Source organism: Mustela erminea, chromosome 3 (assembly GCF_009829155.1).
Source record: "Mustela erminea isolate mMusErm1 chromosome 3, mMusErm1.Pri, whole genome shotgun sequence".
NCBI lineage: Eukaryota > Metazoa > Chordata > Mammalia > Carnivora > Mustelidae > Mustela > Mustela erminea.
Genome location: NC_045616.1, coordinates 159,517,056 through 159,543,090, shown reverse-complemented (window position 1 = coordinate 159,543,090; position 26,035 = coordinate 159,517,056). Strand labels below are relative to the sequence as shown.

The 26,035-nt window shown below is 54.7% G+C and overlaps 1 protein-coding gene and 1 long non-coding RNA gene across 5 annotated transcripts in view; both read left to right on the top strand.

Annotated features, from left to right (window-relative positions):
- The first annotated feature begins 298 nt into the window (after nt 1-298).
- On the top strand, nt 299-5,301 carry LOC116587097. The gene is made up of 3 exons (XR_004284317.1): nt 299-499; nt 610-2,169; nt 2,299-5,301. It is a non-coding gene; the product is annotated as an uncharacterized LOC116587097 (long non-coding RNA).
- A 6,016-nt stretch (nt 5,302-11,317) lies between these two features.
- TENT4A (terminal nucleotidyltransferase 4A) overlaps nt 11,318-26,035 on the top strand; it is a 45,424-nt gene continuing 30,706 nt past the window's right edge. The window contains exons 1-2 of one of the 4 annotated variants that reach the window (XM_032337807.1): nt 11,319-11,517; nt 11,626-12,097. In XM_032337807.1, coding sequence (XP_032193698.1) covers nt 11,364-11,517; nt 11,626-12,097 — 626 coding nt within the window. In that variant the 5' untranslated portion in view covers nt 11,319-11,363. Of the gene's footprint in view, nt 12,098-26,035 lie in introns of all 4 variants that reach the window. The other 3 variants (XM_032337808.1, XM_032337806.1, XM_032337803.1) reach the window with 3 other exon arrangements.

Sequence of the window (26,035 nt, the reverse complement as noted above, 5' to 3'; positions counted from 1 at the left end):
CCCTCTCCCTCAGAATCACCTTCAGTCTGCCGGGCCCAGCCCCACTTTGCAGCGGTGGGGGCGAGCCTCTGGTCCTGGTCCCCTGGTGCTCACAGAAGGAAGGAGGCAGTAGGATGAGCCCTTGTTCTCAGCACACAGCCGATTGCCGATTGCCGATTGCTGGAGAGAGCCCAGGCATCGCCTCCATCTGTTGTTCTGGCCTCACAGAATTCGATGGAAAGCTCTCTGCCCTGTCCATCCTCCAACTGCGCCTGTAAGGGGGGCCGCGCCTCCCCCTGTGCCTGGCTGGGCTCCGGAGGCCTCGCTGTCATGAGAAAAGAATCCACGGGTCCAAAAACTCGCTATTTTTAGGTCTTGGTGGATTTGAGCCAGTTTCCTGAGTATAGTAATTACCCAAATATTTTATTGAATAGGACCTTGAAAAATAACAGCTCGCATCTTACTCTACTCGGAAGTTCAAACAGGTTTAGACCCATGCCCCTAATCCGCGAAGACAAGCGTCTTTGCACTGCTCCCTGCGGCTGGCCCAGCTCTGCTCCTCTGCCCCTGTCCACATCCACCCCTGATGGGGCCACTCTGCGGGGTTTGCTCCCAGGCACACCTTTCCAGGCCAGCTTCTCTCCTAAATGCAGGACTTGTGTACCCCCTGCTTCCTGGACATCTCCTCAGACCTGACGTTTCCAAAGGGAACGCTTCTCGCACAACTGGCCCTAGGTGCTCCTCTAGGGAGAAGTTTTGGTCCATGGCTCCAGCCACCAGACTGGGACCCCGCCCTTTGCCTCACTCCCCAGTTGGCCCTGGTGACTCCATCTTCAGACTCTGTAATGAATCTGCCTCTGGGTCCCCGCAGCCCCCACCAGCCTGGTACCACTATGTCTCTTCCCCTGGAGCTGGTGCCTTGACTTCCCCCTCCCCCAGCCTAGGTACCTCTTCACATACACACAGATGGATCTGTTAGAGAACGTAAATCATAAATCGTAGATCCCATTTGGATGGCTTGCCTCGGAGCCATGCAGGTCTCCAACCCTCCCCGTGGCCTGTGACGGAGGAGTCAGGTGCCTGTGAGTCCCGTCCTCTTACCTCTGTTTGCTTAATGTCCGGTACAGAAGCTTCGGAATCCGGTGAAGGTTTAGCAATGATTGCAAAGAGAGATGCCTCCAGCCAACCCAACCCCAAGTTTGCACAGCAGAACAAAACACTCACCCCAAAGTTCAGCTGAGGAACAAGAGCAGTCAGAGAAATAAAAAAATTAATGACGTCATTAGAGTGGGGGCCAGTGAGCGGCTCCCTTGCATCAGCGGGGAAGTTGGAGTGTGCCCAAGATTGGAAAGCAGGCAGCAGTGCTCCCTCGGCCTCGTCTTCCCCTAATTAGAGAACAGACCGCAAGGGACAAAATTGCAAAAGAAATTCCAGCTTCTCTAAGAACCTCAGAGCGATGGCAGCATGAGCACACAGTGGGCAGGTACAACGTACGGGTCACTCTGGCAAGCATTTCACAGGCGCTGATCCTTCTCATCGTCACACAGTCTGAAAGTTACAACTCTTGTCCCTGTTCAGCAGATGAGCAGACTGAGGCCACTGAGGTTAATCCGCTTGCCCGAGACCTCACAGTCAGGATACGGCAGAGCCATTGCAAAGAAAACTGGTTCCGCAGTCCCTGTTCCTAACCAACTCAACAGATCTGAGTTTGGGAATGGACTGGATGCCCTGCTTCAAGTCCAAAAACAGGGACATTTCAGCAAACTTCATAAGCCAGACCATCGGACTCATGCACCCAGAATGGCCTCCCTGTTCAGCCAGACTTCCGGCCATGGCAGTGGGTTCAGACAAGGCTGTCATGGACCTCAGCAGGAGAGGGGCCTGGCAGCCGCGGGGCGATTCGCTGCAGGTGTGTGGGACGGAGGATGACACACACAGACCCACTGTGTCCCTTGCTAAGGCAGTGGCTATTGTGCGCACCACCAAAGCGTCCACCCCAGGCTCCTTGGTGGGAACCTGGAAGCTCTCCCCTCCTCCATATGGGATTAATTATGGGGCCTGAGGATGATTTTACCTCTGAAACATTCTGTGGCAGAGTCAGTACTGTTTGTTGGCCAGACCCGTTTCCTTTCTGCTCTGAGCTCAGCTCAACTGCACTTCTGAGACTCCTCCTCAGCGGCAGGGCCACAGGTCCGAGTTCTTTCTGATAGCCAGGACGCCGGGACGTCGGCCGGAGTCCCGTGTGGGCCACTGCAGCCTGGCCCCCAGCCTCCTGCAGCATCTCCCATCCTCTCTGTTGCTCTGTTCCCTCTCTGGCAGGCACGCTGCAGAGGACAGCCAGGCCCAGGGGAATGGATGGAGGGGGGCTGGGTCCCTGGATGACCACATGGAGCGGACCTCCCTGCCACAGCCAGGCCCCGTCGCAGACTCACACTGGGCTGGGATGCGAGTCAGAAACACATTCCCCGCACTGAGGTTGGAGGGTGCGTCCTGCAACAAACACAGCTACTTGACTAATTTCTCTTCTAGGTGATCTTTCCAGAGCTACCGCTCTGCCCATCACTGCCTTTCTACCTCTCTCCTTGCCCTCTCCGCCTCTGTTCCGCCTTCAGCCATCCCAACTCCAGCTGCTAAGGCAGAGCGAGCCTCTTAAAGACCAAGTCAGTCTATCTGCTCCTTGGTGTACAGCTGACAATGGTACCGCCAAATGCAGCCTTGGAGGGACCCCAGTGTGGCACGTGGCCTTCCCAGGCCTGCTTTCGTCCACGGTCCATGGGCCAGCTTTGTGCCAGCTCTCTGTTGCCACCCACAGGGCCTGGCCACGGGTGCACCGGGCATTTCTGTCTTCATGGCTGCTTCTCTCACCAGACTCCTTCTGGAATGTCCTTCCATCTCTCTGCTCTCTATTTCCGTCTGTCGGCTTAACTGCTCCTCATCTTGTGGGATGAGTCTGGCCACACCGCCTCCGTGTCCCCCCCCACCCCCCAGGGACCCACACACCACACACCACCACTGCACTAGGAGTGCTTGGCATAGAGAGTGTTGGCTGTCTGTGTCGTTGACACAGAGCAGGGCCTCAACAACTACCCAGCACCCCGGGAGAGGACAATAAAATTATCTCCGGACATTGTCCAATGTCCCCCGGGAAACAAAGTGGGGCCCACTCTGGGGTCATGTCAGAGAAAGATTCGTCTGCTAACTGTAACAAGAATTCAGAGGGCACGTTATCTTGATGAGCTCACCCTAGTCAATGCTGACCTGAAACCAGATTTTGTCCAAACTGGCTCTTAGAAGCCAAGTTGTGGGGACCCAATTCAGAACAGGTTCAGGGTGGCAGACCTGGGGCCTACTGAGTACCCACCAGCTGCTTCTCCTTTGCCAACAGACCCCAGGCTTTTTCAGCATGGCCATATGGCCAGCACAAGCAGTATGTTGAGATTGGTCTAGGCCATTCTGGATCATTCTGGATCTTAGTATCCCAGCCTCTCCTGCAGGTAAGGGTAGCCTTAAAACCAGTTCAAGTCAAGGAGATATAAGGGGAAGTCTGTTGTGAGAGTTTCTTAGACACTTTTGCTTTTCTGTTAGGGTCAGAGGCAACAGACACCACCCTCCTCCAACCTCTCTCCCTTTCTGATTGCAGGCATGAGGGCTAGGGCAGGGGGAGAGTCACAGATGGGCCAGCTTTGGCCTCCTGGAGCACACACCAAGGCCCTCTACCTCCCGCTTCTTCCTTAATACGAGAGGAAAAGAACTCCTGGCATTTGTTTGTGTCCCTGTTTGGGTTGAACGGTGCCCCCAGCCGTTCATGTCCACCTAGAACCTCAGAATATGGCCTTATCCAGCAGTAAGGTCTTTGCAGATATGACTGGACGGGGATCTTGACATAAAGTCAGCCTGGGTTTGGGGAGGGCCTCAATCCCATGACTGGGGGCCTCACAAGAAGGGAGGGTGGAGACAGTCCAGGGGACAAGACCACATGGGGGCAAGAGGCAATGAGTGGAACAGCACTGCCACATGCCTTAGGGACACAAGGAGCCCCCAGGATCCCTCAGGAGCCGCAGGAGGGACCCTCCCCTGGGCGTTCTGGAGGGCAGCTGGGCCCGCTGACAACTTGATCTCGGTCTTCTGGCCTCCAGAACCGTGAGAGAGGCAATTCCTGTTGCTTCAGTCCGTGCAGTTTCTGGTCGTTGGTTATGGGCCACCCCAGGCAACACGTGTGGCCCCTCCTGAAGTCTTCTGTGCCTTTAGGAGGACCGACTCATGAGCACATGGACGGGGAGCCAGCTCCGATCGCAGCCTGGGGGGCTTCTCTCCAGGTACCCTCCGCTGAGGAGAAGGGAAGGGAGCCAGGTGGAAGGTCACTGTGGGGAGAAATGAAAGACGTCTCTTCTACTTCTCCGCGGGACTTTTTTTTTTTTAATGTGGCTCCCAATATGTACCACTAATTTATTCCTTACTTTTCACCATCGAGACATTTACAAGGTGGAAGATTTATACAATCTGAAGAGAACCCTGAGTATCACTGAGACCTTTGAAATGGAGGAGACGCATATGCCGCTTCATTTGTCTTCCACTGTGAGGAAACACAACTTCCCACACAAAGTGGTATCACACAGAACTGAGGCTTCCCATTCTCTATGGTCACAAACTTCGAATATTCTCTACTTTATACCTATTTAATATCCACTATTAATTTGAAGCACTTTGAAATATCGATTTTTTGCTTTCTCAAACCAATATTTTTAAATATGCTCTAACTTAAGTAAGAATTTTTTTAAAATGTCATTTCATTTATATTAATAAAAATTGTGTATGTTTAAGGTATACAACATGGGGATTTGATCCGCCTGTACACAGCAGCACAAATATTGCAGTGCTAATTAACTCATCCGCCTCCTCACATAGCTTACCCCCTCCTTTTTTTTTTTTTTTTTCCCCCAGGTGGGGTCTTTTGAGATCTGCTTCCTTTCACAGAGCTCACCTTCTGGTGAAGGACCTTGTATACTTACCAGGGTCAGGGAGTGCTTCCTTGGGCAAAAAGAGCCAAAGTGTAATTTCTGGACCCCCTAGATCTAGATTCCCTACAGACCATTTTCTCAATTTTTCCATGTCCCATTAGGTCATAGTCCATGTGACATACCAAAGTTAATTTTTTATGGGGTCTAATTTGTAGGACTTGCTATGCTAAGCCCCCAACACTGGTCATCCCTATGGGCCTTTGGTGGCGGGCCAGCCTCAGAATCCTTACCTGGAAAGCAGAGACCCTGAGTCTGCTTCTTGAATGCTGTGAGAGGGGCCGTCCTGGGATCCCGTGGCATTTGAAGGGTACGAGTCCTCCCACAGGAGCCCTGGGGCAGGGCTCGAGACAATACTCATCAAAGGAGCTCACACTCACCTCACCAAAGAAAGCGCCAGACACTGTGTGAGGGACACAGCAGCACCTCTGAAGTGGCCTTGTCGATAAAAGACAGAACACGAATTTGACCAACACCTTAGATTCAATGGCCAGCTTACAAAAAATATATAGATTACAGGGAATGTGTTAAATGATGCCACAGGGAGATATAATTGGCAAAATCTAGACTGTGGGATGAATGAGCCACGTTCTTCAACAATAGATGCCCCCTCACAACCTGCCCCCCCAAAAGATGACAGAGAAACCACAGATTAAAAGCATGAGAAGATCTAAATCATTATATAGACCTTTTGTTTTTGACAAAACCACCAGTAAAAAATTTTTATAAGATAATCAAAGATAATATGGATCAGATATTTGATGATATGAAGGAAGACATTGTTACTACTACTTAAATGTGGTCATATTGTAGTTACATTTCAAAACATATGCTTATAACTCACTAATGCATACTGTGTCATTTATGGATGAAAGGATGTGTCACCAGGGATTTGCTTTGAAATAACTGGAGGAGAAATCAGGTGAGGACATTGGTGAGCAAGTCTGACCTTGAGCTGATAGCTATTGAAGGGGTTCGATATATATAGTGTCCCCAGTGTTATGCAAGTTTGGAACTTTCCATAATTAAGGATAGGAGGAAGATCGTTTTGCAGAAAAACTCACTCCCAAGATTTCCTTTAATGAGTGGCACTGGCGCCTAAAACTTTCAAAGGGCTCAGCGTTCACCCTTGCAGGCGGGAACCCACCTCTCTGAAGGAAACCTTTCTTCAGGACGGGCACCACTCACCCCGCCCCATCGTATTATTTGTCTTCTGGTGATCAGAGATTACCCACAAGCTACGCATTACTCACAGAGACTTACAGGCGACCCTCCATGGCACTTTAGCATTTTTCTGATGCTTGCTATCCTGGGTGCTTTCTGTAGCAAATGACAGTGTGACCTGCCCAGAACACGAAGCAACCAGGGTGGGGCTGGACGGGGGGCTATGGTGTAGTATGGCTGGGGCTTGGGGCCGCCACATTCATCCTGGTTCCCAGGGCACCAGTCCCATCTCTCTTCTGGTCTCAAGGTGGCTACGGTGGTGCCAGGCATCCTACACAGAGAGAACTGTGTCCACTGGTGATATGGAGAGTGTCCTCTGGTAGATCTCTTCTTCCTCACCTGGAAGACCTTCCTAGGAGTGTTCTGGCGGCCCCCTCCTCTAGAATGGGGGTGTGTACTATGCTTATGTTGGCACTGGCAGACAGAAAGACGGCACCGGGGGCAACCTTTCTGCATTCCTGCCATGCAGATTCCTGGGCAGGACCAGGGCTCTGCCACCCTGAGAAGAAAGGGGCAGTGGGGACAAAGGACTCGTGTGGGCAGCCAGCAGCATCTGCCTAGAGGCTGACATCTCAAACCGGGAGGATTCAGGCTCACGTCTACCTGTCCAGGTTCTCGGGAGACTTGATGTCGCTGACCACCTGTGGAGGAGTGCCTTTCCACTCCCGTACACCAGGCAGGTGCTCTCCTGGATCCTACGGTCCTCACCACTCCTCATTCAGGTCCCACTGGGGTCCCCTTGATTCTCCTCCCAGTGTCCCACGCCCCTGGCAATGTGACTGCAGCTTCTTCTGTCAGGACATGGAGGCTATTTCTCCCCCTCTCAATCTTATCAAGGCCCCGTCATTTACTTGGATTCACAGAATGCTGAGGATTATGCTGAGGAAATGAAGACATGCCAGGTCTTACTTCAGGCATGTCTCTTGCTTTCTTGAAACCCTGTTCAGCCACCCTGAGAATAAGCTGGGGCTCCCCTGCTGGAAAAGGAGAGACACATGGGCCCATCAACCCTGGTGTTCCAGCTGCCAGCCAGCCAGCTGCCCGTCACGTGAGTGTGGCCACTCTAGACCAGCCAGCCTCAGCTCTCCTGTCAGCTGAGTGGAGCCTGAAGTGACTTGTAAGCCGAGATCCGCTGTGTCTGACCCAGATCAGCAGAACCACACAGTTGATCTGTAGACTTGTGAGCAATAATAAACACTTCCTTTGAGCCACTGTGTTTGGGGGTGGTTTGTTACCCAGTAGTAGCTGACCGATGCACATACACCTTGATTTTTTTTCAGTTACTTACATAACCTATTCAGTTCCTCTGAGCAATTGAGTTTGGGAACCCTGAATTAGGCTTAAAATTGCCCAGGGAATTTACTTAAAATGCAGATTCCTGGACCTCACTCTGAATAAGTTTCAGGTCCGGTGAGCCCTCACTGTCTGCGTTTTAACCAGCATATCTGATTCTGGCACGGGAAGTCCATGGTAGTCAGAGTTCCAGAAACTATTTGTTCATGAAAACAGCATGAGAAGAGAGAGGAGTTGGTTTGGGCCACAGAAGGGAAAATCTGGGCTTATCTGTGAAAACTGATAAGCAGTGAGAAAGGCTTCCTCTGCCCAGAGCCACAGGGACTGCAACAGGGACTACATATGACTTAGTATTCATTCTTGTTTTGCAGAAAGAAACATATTGCTTCTAATTTACATAAAAACTTATGATCAAATACATACAGCATGAAACCTTGTATCTAATTATAAGAAGTTAACTATGGCTGATGAATCAAAGTTAGAGGGATTAGCTAGAGACAAATTGCAAAGATAGAGCAGGAAGCCATAGGAAAAAACAACTTAAAATGTTGTAAAGAAGTAGAGCAATCTGTGGCTAGATCATGAAGCCAGGCAAGGCTTTCATTCCCATTGAGTTGGTCAGCCGACTGTTGGTCATTTCACCAGTAGCCATCCAGGACCTGCCATGTGCCGATCACAGTTCTCAAGCTCACACACAGCAGGAAAAAGCACAGATAAAAAGCCCCCTCCTTGTGTAACTTAGATCCTAACTGGGTGAGAGGACACAGATGATAAATAAGGTAAATAAAATTCATGAGATGGCACAGTGGATTGAATTGTTCCCCCTGCCTCCTCACCAAATGAACTTCAAGTCCTAACCCTGGATATCAATAGAATGTTAGCCTTATTTGCAAATAGGGCCTCTGCAGATGGAATCAAGGTAACACGAGTTCATTAGGGTGAACCCTAATGCAGTACGAATGGCATCCCTGTGACAAGAGGAGACACAGACATGGGGAAAGCACCATGCAGTGATGGAGGCAGAGAATGAAGTGAGGCACCTACAAACCTACCTGCCCTGGAGACCTCAGAGAGAGAGCATGGCCCTGCCAACACCTTGATTTCAGGCACTGAGCCTCTAGAACAGTAAGAGAATACATTTCTGCTGTTGTGAGTCACCTAGTTTGTAGCCCTAGGAAACCAATGGAGATAAATGCTAAGAGAAACATAAAGCAAGGAATGGAAGCGGGGAGTGTTGAGGGTTGGGTTTGTAGTTCAGATCGAGCAATGTCGTCCCTAAGGTGTGAGAGTGGGTAAGGTGGGACCCATGGGGGTATGTAGCATCCAAGGGGAGAGAGAACAGCAAGTGCAAAGGCCCTGAGGCACATCTGTGCCTGCTATGCTTCTGGCTGGAACAGGCTGGGTTAGGGGATGAGCTGGAAGACGAAGTTGGAGAAAAAGAGGGAAGGACCAGCCAATGTAGGGACTTGTAGGTCATAATAAGCCTGAGTTTGAGAAAGGAAGCCACTGGAGAGTTTTGAGCGGGAGACTGACATAATCTGACCTTTTTTTTTTTTTTTTTAAGGATCACTCACAAGCTGCTCTGTGGAGAAAATGCCAAAGAGAACAAGATTGGAATGTGACAAACTAGCTAGGAGGCATTGTTTCAAAATATGCTAGAAATAGTGGTGGCCTTAAAGGGCTGTAGGTGAGTAGATGGAGGGAGTGAGGGGTAGCTGTTGAATTTTGGATGTTTCTTGCATGTAGACACCAGAGAATCTTTTGGTTATGGGGAGAGGAGACTGTGATGATCCCAGGGATTTTGGCCCTAGGCACTGGAAGCAAGAAGATCCAGAACAACTGCTGTCTGGCTTGTGTGTGATCTCCCAATTTATTTAATGCACAAGTTCTAGTCCTTGGTCGTAATTTCCAGGTGTACAATACAGACGCCTGAAGCAAAACAGTCATTTATAGTTCGATTAGCATTTGCCAAGAAGCCTTAGCAGGCAATACACGGATTTTCACGTTGTTACCATGTCCTGAAGTGTCAAGCGCTGAGTAACGTGTACTCAGAAGAGCAGGTTAGAAAGGGCTTCTCTCAATGTTTAAGAGGAATACCGGCCCAAGCGCTGAGCTTCCTCAAAGTTGCCTGGTCAGGGAATGCATCCGCTGGGTGGGGACAAGGACAGGCCTGGGCTCCAGAGGGGCCACGGTGTCCACCACACCGGCTGGGCTCATGGGGCACAAGCAGGCTTATATAATGGCACTCTGGCGTTTGCTCTGCACTCCTCAGTAGGTGTGGTTAGCGGCAGAGTCCTGAAGACAGCACGGTCAAACCGGGCTTGGGGCATCCTCTGGACACAGGGGACTCGCCCCGCGGACAGGATCTCTGTGGAATCCGGCCACCACTGTGCCAGCCGCGAGCCCAGACACCCAAGCACGTGGGCCGCTGCCCTGATAGGCAGCACTGCCAAGCCTGCCTGGGGAATCACGCCAGTGAGCTAACTGCAAAGTTTTAACTTCATTCTAGGCAATAGGAAATCATTTCTAAAAGGAAACAAAAATGCCTCTATGAGGAGATCCTCCCAGGAGGGTCCCGCTCTGTCCAGGGCGGCGGCTTAGCGGGAAGCGCCGCCCGGGCCGCTGGCTTGTGACCGCTCCTCCCGGAGGACGCCGGCGAGCACGTGGGCGGGCACGGGTGACCGCAGCGCTACCGGCTGCACACGGACCCCGGAGGATGGACGGCAGGAAGCCTGGGGGCACTTTTGTCCTTCTCCTGGGAGAGCGGCCGGACAGCGGTCCGTGCTGCCTCGGCTCACTGGTACCGCGAGCCGGCGGTCCCCGGGCCAGGCCTGGGGCCGGACCTCCGGCCTTGCCGGGCGGCGCGGAAACATCCACGCAGCTGCGGCGGCGGCGGCGGCGGCGTCTCATCTCTGCGCACGCGCAGTGCGACCGGGCGGCTGCCGGGACCCCGGCCCCAGCGCGCATGTCTCCAGGCCTCGGCCTGCTACCGATGGCGGGAGGTGGGGCTGGCGGAGGAAGTCGCGGCGAAGGCGGCGTAGCAGCCCCCTCACTTCTTGCGCGCCACACTGCAGCCAAGTCTAGTCTAGAAAGACCCACGCCGCCGCCGCCCCTTCAGCCCCTCCCAGTCGCGTCTCCTTCCGACGCGGTGCCCTCCTCACCCGCAGGGGGAGCGTCCCAGTGCGCAGGCGCGGTAACCAAGGCGGCGGTGTCTAGTGAGGATTTGAAATCGGCCGCGCGTGCGCACTGACGTCGCGGCCCCGGCGAGGGAGGCCGCGCTTCCTCCCCGCCCCGCTCCCTCCCCGCCCCTCATTGGAGCGGAGGCGGCGGCGCCCCCTCCTTCCCCCGCGCCCTGTCGCCGCCGAGAGTGTCTTTTCGCCGCCGCCACCACCGCTGCAGGAGCACGGAGCGAGCGGCGCGAGCGTGACCGAGGGCCCGGCGCACGGCGGCGGCCCTCCCGCGGGTCCCGGGCCGCGCGGCGCCTGGGCCCGCCCCCTCGGCCCGGCCGCCCGCCCCTCTCCGATGGCCTCTCCCCCCGGCCCGAGTGGAACGCCGCCGCCGCCGCGGCCCCCGCGCCCGCCCCGCGCCGCGTGAAGGGAGCCCGACAGGCCCGAGCCGCCCGCCTCGGCCTGCCCCGGGCCCGCCCCGCGCCGGGACCCCGACGGGAGCCGCCGCCGCTGCCGCGAGCCGGCCGGAGCCGCGGGCGCAGGCCCGCGCGCCCGTCAGCCCGTCCGCCCGCGGCCCGTCCGTCCGTCCGTCCGTCCGTGCGCGGCGCGGCCGGGGCTCGGGGCGCGGCGGGGGCGGGGCCGCGGCGGGGCGGGCGGGCGCGCGGGCCCGCGGGGCGGCGCGTGGATGGATCCGCGCGTGGCCTGGATCCAGCCCGAGCAGAAGGGGCCGGCCAATGCCCTGTGGATGCAGATCTGGGAGACCTCGCAGGGCGTGGGCCGCGGCGGGTCGGGCTTCGCGTCCTACTTCTGCCTCAACTCGCCCGCGCTGGACACGGCGGTCGCGGCGGGGACGGCGGGGCTGGGCGGCGGCGGCGGGGGCGGCGGCGGCGGCGGCCTGGCGGGGCCCGCGCTGCCCGCCGCGTCGCCCCCGCCGCCCGCGCCCGGCCCCGCCGCGCTGCCCCCCGCGCTGCTGACGGCGCTCGGGCCCGCGGCCGAGGGCGCCCGGCGCCTGCACAAGTCGCCGTCGCTGTCGTCGTCGTCGTCGTCCTCGTCCAACACCGAGTCGGGCACCGAGAGCCCCGGCTGCTCGTCGTCGTCCTCGAGCAGCGCCTCGCTCGGCCGGGCGGGCGGCGGCCGCGGCGGCGCCTTCTTCCACTTCGCCGACGGCCCGCCGAGCGCCCCCGGCGCGGCCAACGGGCACCCCGGGCCGCGCGGCCCCGCGCCCGCCGGCTCCCCGCCGCAGCACCAGTTCCACCCGGGCCGCCGGAAACGCGAGAACAAGGCCAGCACCTACGGCCTCAACTACCTGCTGTCGGGCAGCCGCGCGGCCGCGCTCAGCGGAGGGGGCGGCCCCGGGCCCCAGGCGCCGCGGCCCGGCACGCCGTGGAAGAGCCGCGCGTACAGCCCCGGCATCCAGGGGTGAGTGCGGGGCGCGCGGGGGGACGCCGGCGGCGACCGCGCCGGAAGGCTTCTCCTTGCACTGCACAGATGCTGGTGCAGAGGAGCGGCGGTCTGCGGCTCCGATCCCCGGGCCGACCGCGGAGGACGGCGGCCGCTGCGCCCGACTTGGGCCCCTGGAAGGGGGTGTGGGGCACTTCACCTTCTTCCCTCTCCCCACACATGTTAGGGACCCCGTGTCAGAGTGGGGCGCAGATGGGTGTGCAGCTTTATGTCAGCTGCAGACGGTTTTAGTGTTGCCGGGAACTGGAATCGAGTTGAAGGCAGATACTCGTTAAATAATAACTTTTTTTTGAGAAAAATCCTTTTGGAAGATGATTCATTGTCTTTTTTTTTTTTTTAAATTAGTGATACAATTTAACCAACAGTGAATTTAGAAGTAATTTTTTTGGATGAGGGTGTGTGTGTTATGATTCAATTTTATGCAGAAATTAACATAACAAGCATTTTTCTAGTTTTGAAAAAGTAGTTGATTGTCTTCAAAGAAGACAAAAACGTTTGTAGCACGTATTCTTTGGAAGATGCTATTTTTATTTAAAATATTTCCACGTTGGTCTAGAGGGGATTCGAAGTTCTACTTAAGTTTAGTGCAGTTACACATGACAGGGACTGTTTAAAAAAACAAAACGTGGGTGTGGGAGTGTTGGTTGAAACAATCCCAGGTGAGGCTGCTCAGGTGGGAATGCTCCCTGCCCAGCCCTTTGGCCTTCCTGTGCTTTTCTGAGTATCTAGAAACAAAGCCTTTGTATATAGATATTATGTCGTTATTTTAAGACTTAAATCATAAACTTTCTTTGCAAGTTGTATACTGATTTAAGAGCTGCATAAGGATTTTCCAGGATACTAGGATTTTTTTTTTTTTTTTAACAAATATTAGAGTTCTACTAATCCGGGGATTGCTAGGTGTTGAGATTACTTCTTAAAGTAATTCTTTTTTGTTATAAGTCTGTTCATTCAGGTTGGAAAATGGTTAAGTTGATACTACTTTAAAGCAAGTGAGATGCATCCTAAGAGCTTCATGTCCTGCAATTTGTTTCACCTGGTTTGGGTTAGAAGTGTTACATTCTTAAATTCCCTGAAGCCCCAGTGTGCATTTCAGCCCCAGGTAGGAGCCATTCTCCTCTTGCTTCTCTTTCTCCAGTCCTTACTTGGCAAACTTTCCAAGAAAGGGTGGTCTAGAGCGATTTCTCGATGTATAGCATCATACCCGAGTTCCTTGGTTGGGGGGTGGGGTGAGGCATGCAGGTTTTCAGGCTGTCATGTTTCTGGAACTGACTCTGTGTCTTAGCACTAGGAAAATAGGAGGACATGTGGTCTTCACTGGTAGAGCATTTTGGGGTCCAGACGGCCCCAAGTCTTGCTTCTTCCATGAGCTGTTGGCAGTGGTGGCATCGTGCCCTTCTGCAAATTACTTAGGCCCTGGAAAATGTTTCCTCACCCTTAGGTTTCTAGAAATCTTCAATACATACATTATTTATTTATTTGCTTATTTACTTGAGGGAGGGAGAGAAACACACACCAGGTGTGGGATTGGGGAGGAGGAGCAGAGGGAGGGAGAAGCAGGCTCCCCGCTGAGCAGGGAACCAGAATGGGGCTTGATCCCAGGACTCTGGGATTTGGACCTGAGCCGAAGGCAGATGCTTAACTGAGTGAGCCACCCAGGTGCCCGTGCTGGTGCTTTTTTTAATAAATAAGCCCACCAAATACGAGGTTCTTTGCTAGGACCTGAGGTAGTAGTTGGCCTGGAAGATGCCCGTCTCTTGATCCTGCCTCTGAACCCTGGCCTCCATCCGCGTGCCCCTGCGCAGCACACACTAGCACAGTGTGCAGATCTTTCCTCCTCCTTGTCCGTCTCCCCCATCTAGCCTTTGATCAGATCTCTTTACCCTCACGCAGCACGTCACTGCTCGCGGAGATTGCTCCAGCGGCCAGCGGTCCTTGCACACACTGTTGCCGGCCCTTGGGCCTCTCCCAGAGTGGCCAGTAGGAGAATCTCCCTCATCAGCAGGTTTGGTTACGTCTGTTCCCTTTAGAACACCGTGATGGCATCTCTGCGGTCCTCCTAGGGTTAAAGACTGCAGCCCACAACTAAGCCTGCCTCCTGGGTGCTGCTGCTCTGGGCCCTGCCTGGGGTCCTACTGCGGGTCCTACCCTGCCCCCACCATTGGCCTGTGAGGTTTCTGCTCAGAGGCTGCGTGGAGGGTTGAAGAGTAGGTTCCGAAGCAGCCCAGCCAGGAGTTCCCCGTTTTAACCTACCTGAATAGGAGCCGGTGCAGTCCTGCTCTTGGTGATGCTCCTTCTTTTCTCCTTGGCTGCCTCTGTGGGTGACGTGTACCACTCGGGGTCTGTCCACTTACTGCCATCTCTGCCTAGAGGAGGAGCCTGCTAGGACTGCCTGCCATGTGTCTGGAAGGGTGGGGTGCCCTGTCTTGGTTTGCTACAAGGAATGCTTCTAGCAGGCCACCGTTTGGGGCGGGGGGGACTGAGCAGAGGAGCAGGAAGTCAGAGCAGCCCTTGAGCTGTGGAGGTTTGCCTGTGGTCAGAGGAGGGAGGTGTTCCCTCATGGTCCTGCCCATGGCGGGCCGCTGGGCTTATGGCAGCTTTTTGGTATCGAGAAATAAGTCGGTCTAGAACTCGCCGCCAGCCACCAGCTTACTCAGAGTAATGAGGAAGGCCACCACCACGTGTTTCATTTATAGCTCAGGAGGGGAAAGGACTGCAGTGGGAGAGCCCTTGACCTGGTCAGTAGAAAGGAGCCTTGTTGGTGAGTAGTGGCTCAGACTTACTGTGTAGGCCCAGGACAGGTGTTTCTGGAAGGACCATGTCTTTAGTCCCTAGAAAGGCTGAGCCACTGGCTGATGCTGCGGGAGGCTGAGTAGCATCAGCCGAAGCCAGTCGGGCGTTTGCGTGGTGGCGTGTGGAACAGGCACACTGTCTGCTCTTTTTTGGGCTGGAGGGCTTTGCCCTTCGAAACTTTACGGGTGGCCTGGCCTCACAGGGCTGCCGGTCTGCTTCCACCCTTGAAGAGGTGACGAAGCCAGGGGAGGCAGACAGCGATCCAAACGGGAACCCTCGGAGCAGGGAAAGGGAAGCACTTGTCTTGGAGCAGCTGTTTTGTGTCTCCTTTGAACTCTCAAACTTTTGTTTTGGGAACGGTGTGGAATGTGCTCTCTCCTCTCTACCTGGGCTTCTGACTTAGGGACGTGGGCAGGTGTGGACAGTCTCCTGGGCCCTGCACTTCCCAGCCTCCGGCCCTCGTCACCTTCCCATGCCCTCACCTCCACTTCCTGGCCCAGTTGTTACGTTGCCCTGGTCAGTGCTGCCCGCTTCAGACACCTCGTGAGCCTCAAGGCAAAGAAAAGTCCCAGGTGGGGGTGGGGGGAGCTTGGACCCCAGGTGTGTTGCTGCGTCCTTACTGGTGCCCTGTAGAGCCCCGGGAGGAGCGTAATGAAACGAGGGAAGGCCCCTGGCCTCTGGCGGGCCCCTGCAGGCCGGGCCCTGACCAGGCTTCAATGTGTGCTTTGGCCATCTGTGGACTGTCCTCTCTGGTGTGCCTGAGTGTGAAATGGTCATGGAGCATCCTTCCTGCAGGGCTTTTAACAGTGTTTATTTTTTGACATTTTCTGTTCAAAATTCAGCTCTTCGTCTGATACTGGTGAGAAACGGACCCATGTGGTTTGTAGGATGGTGACCCACACCCCGCAGGACTCCTTGTGTGTTTCCTTCACTCTTTTTGGGGAGGCTGAGCCTGGAGGAGGCTTCAGAAGGCTTCAGGATGCCTCCTCTCCCTCTGTGCTTCCAGCCTGACTTGGCACTACGTAAAGTAGCGTGTGGGTGACCCCCTCCCCCAGTGCGTCCTTGTGGGGACCCAGTGGGAGGGTGCAAGTGAAAGCCCAGCAGGGCTCATGGCAGACGACAGCATCGCCACTCCTGGTGCGTCCTCTCCGTCGCATATCCGCCTACACACATCATGGGACACATGGGAGAGGTTAGAATGAGACCTGCCCTGCAAGGTGACAGTAGCACGCACAGGCCTCATTTTCTCAGTGTTCATCATCTGCGAGCCCCGGGTATGGGGTCGTGCGTGGAAGCCGTGCCCGCATTGCTGCTGCGCTGAGCATGTGAAATGAGCTCCTTCTCAGAGGTTCCAGCCCCCTTAGTAAGAGTGTCGCTTGTTCCCACCCGGTATGCCCTGCCTGTCACTGCAAAGTGAGCTCGAACATCTAGGGCGGCGTGCGGGCTGTGATGAAGTTGGGGAGAGTTGCGCCTGGTTGCTGGTAAGTGAAGATGCACTTACTGCTGACCCTCGGAGAAGGGCTGGACAGACGCTTTGGAAGAGGATTGTGGTATGAAACAGGCTGGAGGGGTCCTGGGGGAAGATAGAGACCTCGAATGTTTTTTGCAGGAAACAACCTTGGTAATGTCGGCACTTCGGAAGTCACCGCGGGGTGGGGCGGACCCTGTCGCTGCCGGGCTGCCCGGGGCTTGGGAGGGAGGAGCTGCGACGCCGGCGGCTTCTCAGCAGTAGCACGGGTGTGACAGCACCTTGGAGAAAAATTTTTAAGTAAATGTTTTAAAGTATCAATTTTTCATAACTTTGGGATTTTTCAAGGTAAAGCCTCAGACTTCCTTTGGGCACTATTTAATAAGAAATTTTGTTTCCCGCTGTAAATGGAATGGTGTACGTCCGATGGGTGGAGGCATCGTGGTTATCCTGGGAAATGAGGACTTCTTGCGCATTGGTTTAGGACCTGTTTTTTTACGGTGCAGAATGAAAGAAGCTATTAAAAAGCAAGACGTGGGCACCTGAGGGGCTCAGTGGGTTAAAGCCTCTGCCTTCGGCTCAGGTCATGATCTCAGGGTCCTGGGATCAAGCCCTGAATCGGGCTCTCTGCTCAGCAGGGACCCTGCTTCCATCTCTCTCTCTCTCTCGCTCTCTCTCTCTCTGCCTGCCTGCCTACTTGTGATCTCTGTCAAGTAAATAAATAAAATCTTTAAAACAAACAAAAAAACCAAGGCAGAGCAAACAGCAGCCTGTGATGTTGAAGTTGAGAAAAGCTGTGTTGCTGCTGCACCTGGGCGCGGGCTGACAGGTGACGGGGCGCGGTGTCCTGCTCACGGGGTCTCGAGGAGACTGCTGCTGGCCGTGACTCTGGAGAGGCCCCTCTGGACTCTCTGGTGTGAAGGCTGCTGGGTGAGTGTGGCACCGGCGTAAAGGCAGATGGGTGACCTCGGTGACTGAGACAGTTGCCCGAGATGCCTGTCCCCCATGCCAATCTGTGTCCCAGGTGAGGTGGTCAGGGGTGCATCTTCTTACAGTGCGGGATTTGCACCGCACATTAAATGGCTTACTCCAGGGTTTCCAGGCCGCAATTATTCTTTGTGGCCGTGTGACAAATGAGCATAAACTTAGCAGCTTAAACCAATACTCCTTTACTGTCTCATGGACTCTGTGTGTCAGAGGTTGGGACAGCTGGGTTGGCTTCGTGCTCAGGCTCTCACCAGGGTGCTGGCACGGCGTTGGCTGCTGCGTTCCTGACTGGAGCCCAGGCTCCTCTTGCATACTGCTGGCGAATTCAGTTCCTTGCTATTGCAGGACTTAGGTCCCCCATACTTTGCTAGCTGCCAGTTGGGGGACTGTCTCAGCACCTTAAAGCCATCTCTGCCTTCCTTGGCTTGTGGTCCCCCCATCTGCACACTGGCAACAGAGCTTTGACTCTCTCTGGCCACACCTGTGCCAGCTGGCGGAGGCCCTCTGCTGGAAGGGCTTGTGTGTTTGCGTCAGGCCCTTTCAGGTAGTTGTCTCTCTTAAGGGCATGTGGGGATGATTTTGTCTCCGCCACGGTTCTGAGGCTTGGGGCATGGGGTCTTCTGGAGGCTTCCTTCCATGGCTGAGGGCATGCTCCTGTAGGTAGACTAAACCATATGGTTGTCTTTTCCGGCACTTCTCTCCCTCGACTGGACTCCAGCCCACTGTGATGACTCTGGTAGACTGTTGTCTATCCTCTGGCTTGGTCGTCACGACTGAACTCAGGCAACCAGAGACTAGCTCTCGGGGCCTTTCTGTGCTTGTCTCCTGTGTCACCTAAGAGACGTGTATGTGAAAGCCATGTGAACGAGTACGTGAGAACTACCGCAGTTGAAAAATCCTGTTCCTGAGGCCACGTGCACTGGGCAGCTTGGGAAAGCTGTTATTCCTCTCGGGGGCCGGGCAGGGGGTAGGGGGTCGGCGGGGATGCGACATGATTCACTCATGTTGCCTCTGGAATTTAGGTCTAAGCACATAACAGACCATGTGTGCTTTGCACAAGACCCACACCGTGTGTACAGCAGCCCGAGTTAATGGGAGTGGGCGCCTCCCCCTCCACAGGCTGTGGCCCTCGCTTCAGAGCAAGCACACTCCCATGCAGTTCTTCCGTGGCCTCTTCCTGTGGAGTGACCGCCGCTCAAACACAACTGACCATTGACCGCTGGTCTTCTGCTTCCCCTGGGGCGGAGGGGCCATGTCTTAGCTGCATCCCCAGGGCCAAGTGGGTGCTGCTGGCCAGCTCTGCATCAGGCTCTGAAGAATGGGTGAGCGTGCGTGACAGGGTCTGGCCGCTTAGGTGGTTTAGGTCAGATGCTGAAAGTAACTTTGTTGTCTTGGAATTTTTGAAGATTTGATTGCCAACTCTGAAGTTACTTAAGTGCAGAATATTAAAGTAAAATTGATTGTAGTTTTTCTGTTTATCTTCCCAAAGAGTGTGGTTAAACCACTTTTATACCTTGCAGTGTAGAACTCAAAAGCAGAAGGCTCTCAAAAAATTGTGTTTGAAAGGCATTTCCACTTAGATTTAGCACGCTTCTCTTTGTTGTTCGAAAATTAATACCTAACCATGGCAAAGTCCGAAAACTTAGGGAAGTATGAAGATACATTGCCTGTCCCTCAGCCACCTGCTGAGTGTCCTGGGATCAGGCTGAGCATGGCCTGAGCTCAGGGGCGTGTGCTCCGAGCCCCAGCAGCAAGGAGGAGACGCTGGCTCTCCCTCCTGGCGGAGCGGTCCCTGCTCAGGGGTGTGTCTGTCTCCAGGCTGATGGGCCGGGCTGTGTCTCCGAGGTTCCCATTGGCAGGGAATGTCTTTCATTGTCAGCGATGTGCCTTTTTATTGTGGGTTTGTGCTCTTTTTAATTCCCAGATCAGTTGCTCTGTAGAACCATTTAGGTCCTCCTCTGGTTTAAGATTGGAGTTAATTTCCTAAGTGATAACATGTGGATGTAGGTGGTTTCTATCTTTCCGTATTTGAGAGAGATTTCAGGTCGTCGTGTTTCTGGAATCCGGTGGATCTGAAGCCATGGCTGGGATGCAGGAGTGGAAGGGAAATGAAAAATCAAATCCTTCTGTTTTTTGCTCGGAGCCCTTCGGCTGCGATCTGCACGTGGCCTTGAGCTCCCTTGGTTGTCCTGTGCTCCGCACCCCTGTAGCCTCATGCACAGGCCTGGTGTTGACTGATTTCATGCTGGGTCCTGACTTCTGCGCCTCAAGTTTCCCCACCCGGGAAGCTACGTCCACGACGTAGCCCTGGCAGGATGTGCTAAACAGAGGAGACTTGGAAGCGCCATGTGAATTGTGACGTGGGGAGCTGAGCAGGCCACTCCTTTCCTTCCCTTTTCTCCTCTCTTCTCTCCGGAAACTGAAACCAAAAATTAGGCGGGGCGCATTGCCAGCTGGACAGAAAAGGCCTTTTGCTCCGGGTTTGAAAATACAAGTTTCCCTCTCAGGCCTGAGCTTTTCTCAGAGAAGCTGCTAAAGCCTGAAGGTCCGAGTCTTCAGGAACCCACGCGGTATCGTGAGACGCTTCTCCCTTGGAGTCAAGGCGTTATTTTCTGATTTTAAAAATTTAAACTGTGGGACGCCTGGGTGGCTCAGTTGGTTAAGCAGCTGCCTTCGGCTCAGGTCGTGATCCCAGCGTCCTGGGATCGAGTCCCACATCGGGCTCCTTGCTCAGCGGGAGCCTGCTTCTCCCTCTGCCTGCCATTCTGTCTGCCTGTGCTCGCTCTCTCTCCCTTTCTCTCTCTGATAAATAAATTAAAAAAAAAAATCTTAAAAAAAAAAAAATTTAAACTGTGCCTGAGTAACGTGTTCTGTAGGTCTTAAATTAAGCGTCTTTCCAGATCTTTCCGGGCACCGCTCTAGTATCAGCTGTGTGGCGTCATGCGACCGGTGGGGGGCGGTTTAGGATTTCGGGTTCTGTGCACATAGTAGGAGTGCGTGCTCTTTCTCTGAGCGCTTTGCAGCTTCTGGCTTGGCCTCTGTGAACGGTGGGACGGGGTGCTGTGGCGCGCTCTGTGAGGGCGGCCGGGCCCGGGTTTTGTGCGGCCCGAGCAGTCGCTGCTGGCCCCGTGTGGCCCTGGAGCGCTTGCCGTGCGCCTGATGCAGCTGTGGAACTGAATCTTAATTGCATTTCATTTTAATAAACACTTAAGTAGCCTTCTGACTTCTGACAGTGCCGACCTAGAGTAGCTTTAGACTCTCTTTATTGCAAACTCAGTATTTGGTTCGGTAACTGCTGCCTAAATGAATCCAAACTGCAAACAGCCGCAGAAGCCGTGGTGCTCAGCGAGCCACCCCTGGAAAGCTCTAGAATTGGCATTTCTGAGTTTCCAGCGGGTCTCCGTCTCAAAGGGCCACCGTTTCAGTAGCGCACGCAGCATGGTCTCAGTCACGCAGAGTGCGACGCGGAACAACTCAGTCCAGCCTGGTGGGGGGGGGGGGCGGGGGGCAGCGCTCCTGCCCGCCCGCTGGTGCCCTGCCCGGAGCCTCTGCTCTTCTCAGCCATGAGGGGCGGCCACGGTTCCCGGGGCGGGGGCTCCGCTGGGGTGGGCTCTCAGGTCGCTTGCAGGGGGATCATGCGTTCTCCTAGCAGGCCTCGAGATGGGTACCACACACAGAAAGCTGAAGCCTGGCCAGGCCGACATCCTCCCGGCCTGCTGGGGGAAGGGGGCCTCTTCAGGACTCGGGAGTGGGTGGCAGCTCGCCCTGTGAAGCCAGCCTCCGTGTGGCTGTAAGGGGACATTGCAAATCGAGGGAGAGAGAGAACCTGGGGGCACCTGGAGTCAGATGGCAGATGATGGAGATGCTGGGGGTGGGCTTGGGGGGCTTTGTGGGGGAGGGTCTGCGGGACCAAAGCCGTCCTGCTGCTCTGGTTCGCTGAAGGTCCCGCTTTCTGCAGACCGTCCCGGACTGTGGGGCAGTCGGGGCTCCTCCCGTCTGGATTTTTCTGGCAAGTTGTCGTCCAGGAAGATTGGAGCAGTTGGTGAGTTGCTGTTTCAACTGAAGACTGTTGAAAGCCGGAAGCAGGGCCAGTGAGTGTCTGTTGCCTGCCGCCTCCCATTTTTTCTCCTCAATGATTCGGTTTAAAGAGAGTCAGCTTCAGTAGACGAAGCGTCTCCCTGAGGGGCAGCCAGGCAGTCGGAGAGCTGCAGCCCCCCAGCGGGCGGACGGGGCGGGAGAGCCCGTGCACGTCACCGCCACCCCCACCCCCTGGGAGGGAACAGGGGTGCCGGGATCAAGAGCAGGACGCAGGGACGAGGCGGCCCAGCAGAGGTGGCGGCCTGCGTGCAACGCGCTTCAGGTTTTCGGTTATTAGCATCTTCTCTAAACTGAAGCAATCAGAGTTTTAAAAATCGAAGGAGAACCTGAAGAGATGGCTGGCCTGTGAAAGAGGACACACGCCTTCCACGGTGGCGCCCCGCGGAGGTCCTCGAGTACCGTGGAGCGTCTGTGGCCCCGTCAGAGGCTGGCTCCAGGAGACTGAGCAGCCCCCCGGGGCCGCAGCAAGCACGTGGGATGGAGACCAAGCTCCAGAGAATGGGGACCTGTGCGAACTGCCCCAGGTTAAGGTTTGGGATGAACTGAAACTCACAAAATTGTTAAGAGTAAAAATGGCCTTTTTGGAGGGCTTTTGGGGTAAGACTATTGGAAGTGAGCAGCTTGTAGTTGGGGAAGAGGCCCTTCCTTCGCAGGTGCTGTCTCCGCCTCTCCTTCGCTCCCACCGAGTGAGTGGTTTTCAGCACTTGTCACGGTCACACGTGTGTGCTGTGTCACTCATCATCGGGGCCCCACGGAGCCCACAGGCCTTCATGCCGCGCCCCCCGCCGCCCTCCCGGGTGCGGAGCAGGGGCGCAGCTCGGAGCACGGGGTTGGCTAGCTCGCACGGCAGGTCAGTGAAGCACCGGCTTTGGATCCCAGGCAGTCTGAGGCCACAGCATTTCTTCTTAACCACTAGACGTGCAGAGCAGAGAGGGGGTTGTTCAGAGAGGTCTGGTACTAGCAAGAAAAGAAAGACACGAACCCCAGTCTCTGGGTAGAGACAGGACCTCTCAGGTTGCAGAGACCATCTTGTAGGTCTGCCTAGGCTCCGAATGGTGTGTCCCAGTCTCCCCAAGAGGAGTTGGAAGTATTTTCTCACAAACCGGGCCTGCGGTCTGGTGCTGTCCCCTACCTTGCAAGAGTGACTCCTTTAAGTGGTCAGTGACACACACCGCCACCGTGCGTGATGCTGAGCCTCTTAACAGTTCTGTTTGCTGATCGCTTTAGTGAGAGGTAATGTCTAAGAGTGTTTTTTTTGTTTTTGTTTTTTTTTGTTTGTTTTTTTTTAAAGATTTTATTTATTCATTTGACACAGAGAGATCACAAGTAGGCAGAGAGGCAGGCAGAGAGAGAGAGAGGAGGAAGCAGGCTCCCCGCGGAGCAGAGAACCCGATGCGGGACTCGATCCCAGGACCCTGAGATCATGACCTGAGCCGAAGGCAGCGGCTCAACCCACTGAGCTGCCCAGGCGCCCTAAGAGTGTTTTCTGCTGACTTTTAAATGATTATTTTTATTAAGTGGATTTGTGTGTGTGTCTTTAAAAAAAGAAGCTTAAAAATCATGGGGTCCATCCCCCGGCAATAACCAAAATACAATTAGGTGACTGCCACTGTAGACCTCTCCTTTTAAGCCCATGGCGGACGGACACATGAATTTATCAACGGAAATACTTCCATTACTAGTCATGTTCTCTAAACACGGTTTACTGAATTTTTGATTTTGCTTGAAAGTGAAAATAATGTGGAACCTCTCAGATGGAAATACTAGTTTCTAGGAGGTATTGCCGAGACCAAGAGCATAAATGATGAGGGGCGCCTGGGTGGCTTAGTTGGTTAAGTGACCAACTCTTGGTTTCAGCTCAGGTCATGATCTCAAGGTCACGGGATTGAGCCCCATGTCCTGCTCTCCTCTGGGTGTGGAGTCTGCTTGAGATTCTCTCTCTCCCTCTGCCCCCCCCCTTAAAAATGATGAAAAGCTTAAGTGACTGAGTGCAAAAAAATCAAAGGAAAAGTTTTGATGACATCATATCCGTTTGCTTACTGCTGTGTAGTGTACAGCTGTTGTTAGTTCTTGCTGCAGACTGAGGTGCGTCCCCTAAAATCCGTATGTTGAAGCCCCGACCCCAGTGTGACGATGCTTGGGGAAGGCCCCTGGGAGGTGATTAGGGTTAGATGAGGGCACAGAGGCAGGGTCTCGTCCTGGGATTAGTGTCTTTCTAAGAAGGGGCCAGATTGCTTGCTGGCTCTCAGCCCTGTTACAGACCGAGTGGAAAGGCAGCCGTCTGCAAGCCAGGAAGAGGGCTCTCACCGGAGCCTGACTGCGCCGGTCCCCTGATCTTGGACTTGTAGCCTCCAGAACTGTGGGAAATAAATGCCTGTTGTTGGACTCGCCTAGTCTGTGGTGTCCTGTTCCAGCGGCCTGAGCGAACTAACATAAAACAGCCCTTCTGTGTGTATCTTCACTTCCTGATTCGCACTGAATTATTTTGTCAGCAGCAGTTAGGCATTATATTTTGTTCTATAATTACAGTCACTGCCATCTATTGAGCCTTGACTAAGTGCCGAGTCCTGTTCTGAGTACTTTGTCTGGAGTCATGAAATCTTCATGACAGCACCGTGTGGAGGCACTGGCCGCATCCCGCAAGGTCTGGTCGCTGGAAAGCAGCAGGGCCTCTGACCCCAGGCAGTCAGGGTTCCTAGTGACACTGCAGTCCTGCCCGGATGCGGGAGACCACAGTTTGCGGTGGGTGAGTCTCGGTTTTGTATTTACAGAGACGTCCTGCTCCCCACCAGCACTCGTCCCTGGACTCCTTCAGATTTCGGAGTTCTTTGCATGGTCGGCATGTCTGGGGGGCTCCATGGAGGCTGTGTCCTTGCGGGCAGAGCTTGCAGGAGCGAGGCGGTCTTCCTGGCCTGCGTGTGCTGGAATGAGATTCACAGCAGCAGACCGTGCTCCTCCGGCTGTGAGCCTGGCCTTGCTCCCTGTGGTCCTGGCCCTGAGCTCGACTGAGCGCCTGGGGCCCCGGCTCCGCCCTGTGCTCATTCACCAGCTCTGCACGGGGAAGCCTGCGTCAGGATCTTTTTGTTGTGTGTGTTCAGTCAGGTCTTTAAAGAGAGCTAATTGGTGCTGCGTTCCCCGAGGCCTGCTGTGTGCCTCAGTACCCATCTCTCGGCCTCAGAATTGCTCCAGAATTGCTCCGCGTCTCTGGCTGTGAGTGTCGTCAGAAATCGGAGGCAAGACTCACTCCCCTCTTGGTGAAGGTGGTCCACGTTGGTTAATTTGTTAGTTGCCTTTCGGAAGCCGCCTTCTAGTCCACACATGGCCCTTGGTGCTGCGTCTGGCTCAGTGTGGGCCCCCAGCATCTGTTCTGCCCAGAGCACAGCTTCCCTTCCCCCCACAGAGCGGGCTGTGCCTTTGCTTCAGGTACACCGGCTCTTCCATGCGACTCTGCGGGGCCTTCTGGGCTCCTCTTCTTTTTTCTTTCTTTTTTTTTTTTTTTTAAAGATTTTATTTATTTATTTGACAGAAATCACAAGTAGATGGAGAGGCAGGCAGAGAGAGAGAGAGGGAAGCAGGCTCTCCGCTGAGCAGAGAGCCCGATGCGGGACTCGATCCCAGGACTCTGAGATCATGACCCGAGCCGAAGGCAGCGGCTTAACCCACTGAGCCACCCAGGTGCTGGGCTCCTCTTCTGCTGGCTGGCAGCGCCTCTGTCCCTCGGGAGACCTTTTCCCCTTGGATGACTTGAATCATTTTCTTTTTTCTCTGTTCATCTTGTTGAACTAGGTTCTTGTTGCTCTGGCTCGCGGTGTGTGTCCTTAGCACGGTAGCTCCCCTGTGCCCTCATTCTGCTGACTGTCACCAGGGAACCCCGACATTACTGATGGTTTCTGACCCAGGTTGCTTTTCTATAGAACAAGGCCCCGGAGTAGGTTTTTCCTGAACTTGGCTTGTGTGTCTTCTTCGGTGCTGGGTGTTGGGTGCTGGTGTTGTTTCTGTCGTGTACTAGGTTCCTCTCCTGTTTCTTTTTGTTTGCTGTGGCCTGTTCATGGGGTTGCTGCCAGGGCAGACCTCATAGTCTGTCTTTCTGCTGAGGTGATGTGCATGTGTTCCTGCTTTGCACCTTCCGCCTCACTGAGAAATTTCAGCTCAGGCTACAGGCTTGAGAGGCTGGCCATGTCCTGGGCTAGCTTTTCTGGGACCTGGCAGCCCCGTGGGGAGAGGGGACAGGCTTGGGGCAGTCGGCAGGCACCTTTGTCAAGGCCCAAGTCTTCCTGAAGGACTCCGGCTTTCTCAGGCCTCTTTGGTCCCCTTCTTCCTGGCCACTGGGTTTCTTCTGAAGCCTGGCACTCTTGTTTGCCCCACAGTTGGCCCAGGGTTGCTGCATTCCAGACTCACGGTGCCTCTGTTCCCAAGGCCACACGGGCTTCTCCTGGTTCCGGAAGCTTCCCAACCTCATCCTTGCTGCTGGGGCCTCGGCCTGCTCTTCCTTTTCCCCGGATGCTGCCCTGACCTGTGTGTGTCCGGCCGCTACTTGCTGTTCTGTCCGG